The 2,254-nt window shown below is 32.7% G+C and overlaps 1 protein-coding gene and 1 long non-coding RNA gene across 2 annotated transcripts; one reads left to right on the top strand and one right to left on the bottom strand.

Annotated features, from left to right (window-relative positions):
• Window positions 1–304, top strand: LOC109591551 (uncharacterized). Its single transcript, XR_002189870.1, has 2 exons — window positions 1–82; window positions 132–304. It is a non-coding gene; the product is annotated as an uncharacterized LOC109591551 (long non-coding RNA).
• Window positions 305–555: 251 nt separating this feature from the next.
• On the bottom strand, window positions 556–2,236 carry LOC109591550 (uncharacterized). The gene is made up of 4 exons (XM_020007266.1): window positions 2,069–2,236; window positions 1,704–1,931; window positions 1,249–1,334; window positions 556–781 (listed from the first exon to the last, which is right to left on the bottom strand). The coding sequence occupies exons 1-4, from the start codon at window positions 2,166–2,168 to the stop codon at window positions 608–610; spliced, it is 588 nt and encodes a 195-aa protein (XP_019862825.1). The 5' UTR covers window positions 2,169–2,236; the 3' UTR covers window positions 556–607.
• Window positions 2,237–2,254: the final 18 nt, after the last annotated feature.

Consider the following 2,254-nt stretch of genomic DNA (forward strand, 5'->3'; position numbering starts at 1 on the left):
ACAGAAAAACTCTTCCTTGGTCCTCTGGTCAATGACTAAAGCTAGTGAGCTTACCTATTGATGAGCAATGAGTTAAGAAATGGTCAGTTCACTTAACTTATGATTGTTGTCTAATCAGTAATTATCTGTAGTGCTATAGGGGTACATACTTTTATGGAAGATGAAGAACTACTACCTCATCTGCAAATGATGTCGCTAACAGCCATGGCCTTTGTAGCATTCTTATTACTATCATTATATTATTATACAATTTTAGTCAATTTTGCATTATTAAACATACTGTTTTGATCTGATAGCAAAATGCATTTAATAAGTAGAGGATGAATGAAGAAAAACAAAATAAATTAATGATAAAAACTGATTTGAAATGAGTTTTAGCTATGATTCCTTCTTCATACTTCTGGTAGCCATGTTCTTGGGGTGTGTCTATCACGTGAAATTAACACGTGGATGCATCCGGTCATATGATCAGCTGCACTAATTACATTCCAGCATGCAACAACTTTGCTTGGTTTGTCTCCAGACCCTTCCCCTAAAGGAAGGGGCTGGCCCGGCGAGACTAGCAATTCTAGTAATAGCAGTAGTAATTAAAGTAATTAATTTATAATTAACCATGTCTGGTAAATGCTACGGATGGTATATAATACATGTACATGTACATACTAACTGGAGTTCTGTTGGTGCTGGAAGTCCAATCTGTTGCCTTGGCAAGTAGTAACCACACCTCCAGGAAACAAGAACAAGGGAATAATGATGGTACACCATTCTTGAATACACTGGCCTATAGAGCAAAACTGGAGTAACTATGGTATACTGAATATAATCATAAAGAACATTAATTACTTTATTAAGAATTAAAGTACTGTATACGGCATATATTTCGCGGGGATTAATTTTCACGATTTTCGCGTTTTGGAAAAATTCGCGAAATTAAAATTCGCAAAATAGCGTGCTGATTCTATAGTAGGTGTGGTAATTACATTAAATCGCGAAATTTTTTATTTGTGAATAAAAAAATGCAGTCAAATCACTAAATTTTATACCCGCGAAATATATGCCATATACGGTATTATATACCTATTCATTTGTGGAATCTTTGTGGCCCAAAAGCTTTGCTAATTTTTGCTATGTACATGTACATGTACATGTAAATATATACTTACAATGTATGTACATGCACATAAACTATAATTAGACATGAGCAACAAGAAATGTAATGGTGCTTTAATCATTTGATGAAGCACTAACAGTATCAAAGGCATCTTCCCTTTGCTTTAGTAAGTACTTGATAATTCTATTACATTCTTCATTGAACATGGAGACATATTTATCACCTACACAACAAACAACAAAAACAATAAACAATACCCAACAAATATATTAGGCGGATAACATACAGTGTATGCTAACAATATCACAACTGTTATGTGTAGGAGAAAGGATGCTATTCATAAGACAAGGTGCTCCTCCTGTTCTAGCAAGATGCAGATAACTCAAACATGAGGGGATATCTTAAACTGTAGTACCATGACACTTCACAAACACAATACATGCATGTACACATAGTACAAACTGAAGAAAGGGCATTAATTGGAATTAAATAAATAAGAAAGCACATGCATACATGTACATGTAATGTACATTATGTAGAAAAACATAAACAGCACATGATACAATATTGATCCTAGCACACACAACCTAACCAAGGATAATAACTGCTGTGTATAGTAGTGATACCATTGTCCAATAAACATGTAATAATACATGTATCCCGCCTCCGTTCAATTGGTCACATGACTCTAACAACTGGATTGTATTGGTCAGGTTAGTGATGATGCCATCAAGTGTTGCAGTGTGTGTCATTAAAGACAAGCGAGAGATGTAGGTAACAATGAAATGAAGAAACTCACAACAATACTTTAAAGATACACCTAATAATAATAATAATAATAATAATAATAATAATAATAATATGATAATACAATAATAATAATAATAATAATAATAATAATAATATGATAATACAATAATAATAATAATAAATTTCATTTACATGTTAAAAACTTACTGTTGCCGGTAGAGCTGATTATATTGCATAAATGGTGTCTGAATATTAAAAATAAACTGTTACTATTGTTGTTATGTAAGGAAGAGCATGTGACCGTCATGTGACCAAACAAAGGAATGGATCCACCAGTGAAGCAATGGGGAAAACAATCAGTGCAATCTAAAATACTAGAAATAAAATTAATAA

This window comes from Amphimedon queenslandica, unplaced genomic scaffold (genome assembly GCF_000090795.2).
Source record: "Amphimedon queenslandica unplaced genomic scaffold, v1.1 AMPQUscaffold_7876_Cont20177, whole genome shotgun sequence".
NCBI lineage: Eukaryota > Metazoa > Porifera > Demospongiae > Haplosclerida > Niphatidae > Amphimedon > Amphimedon queenslandica.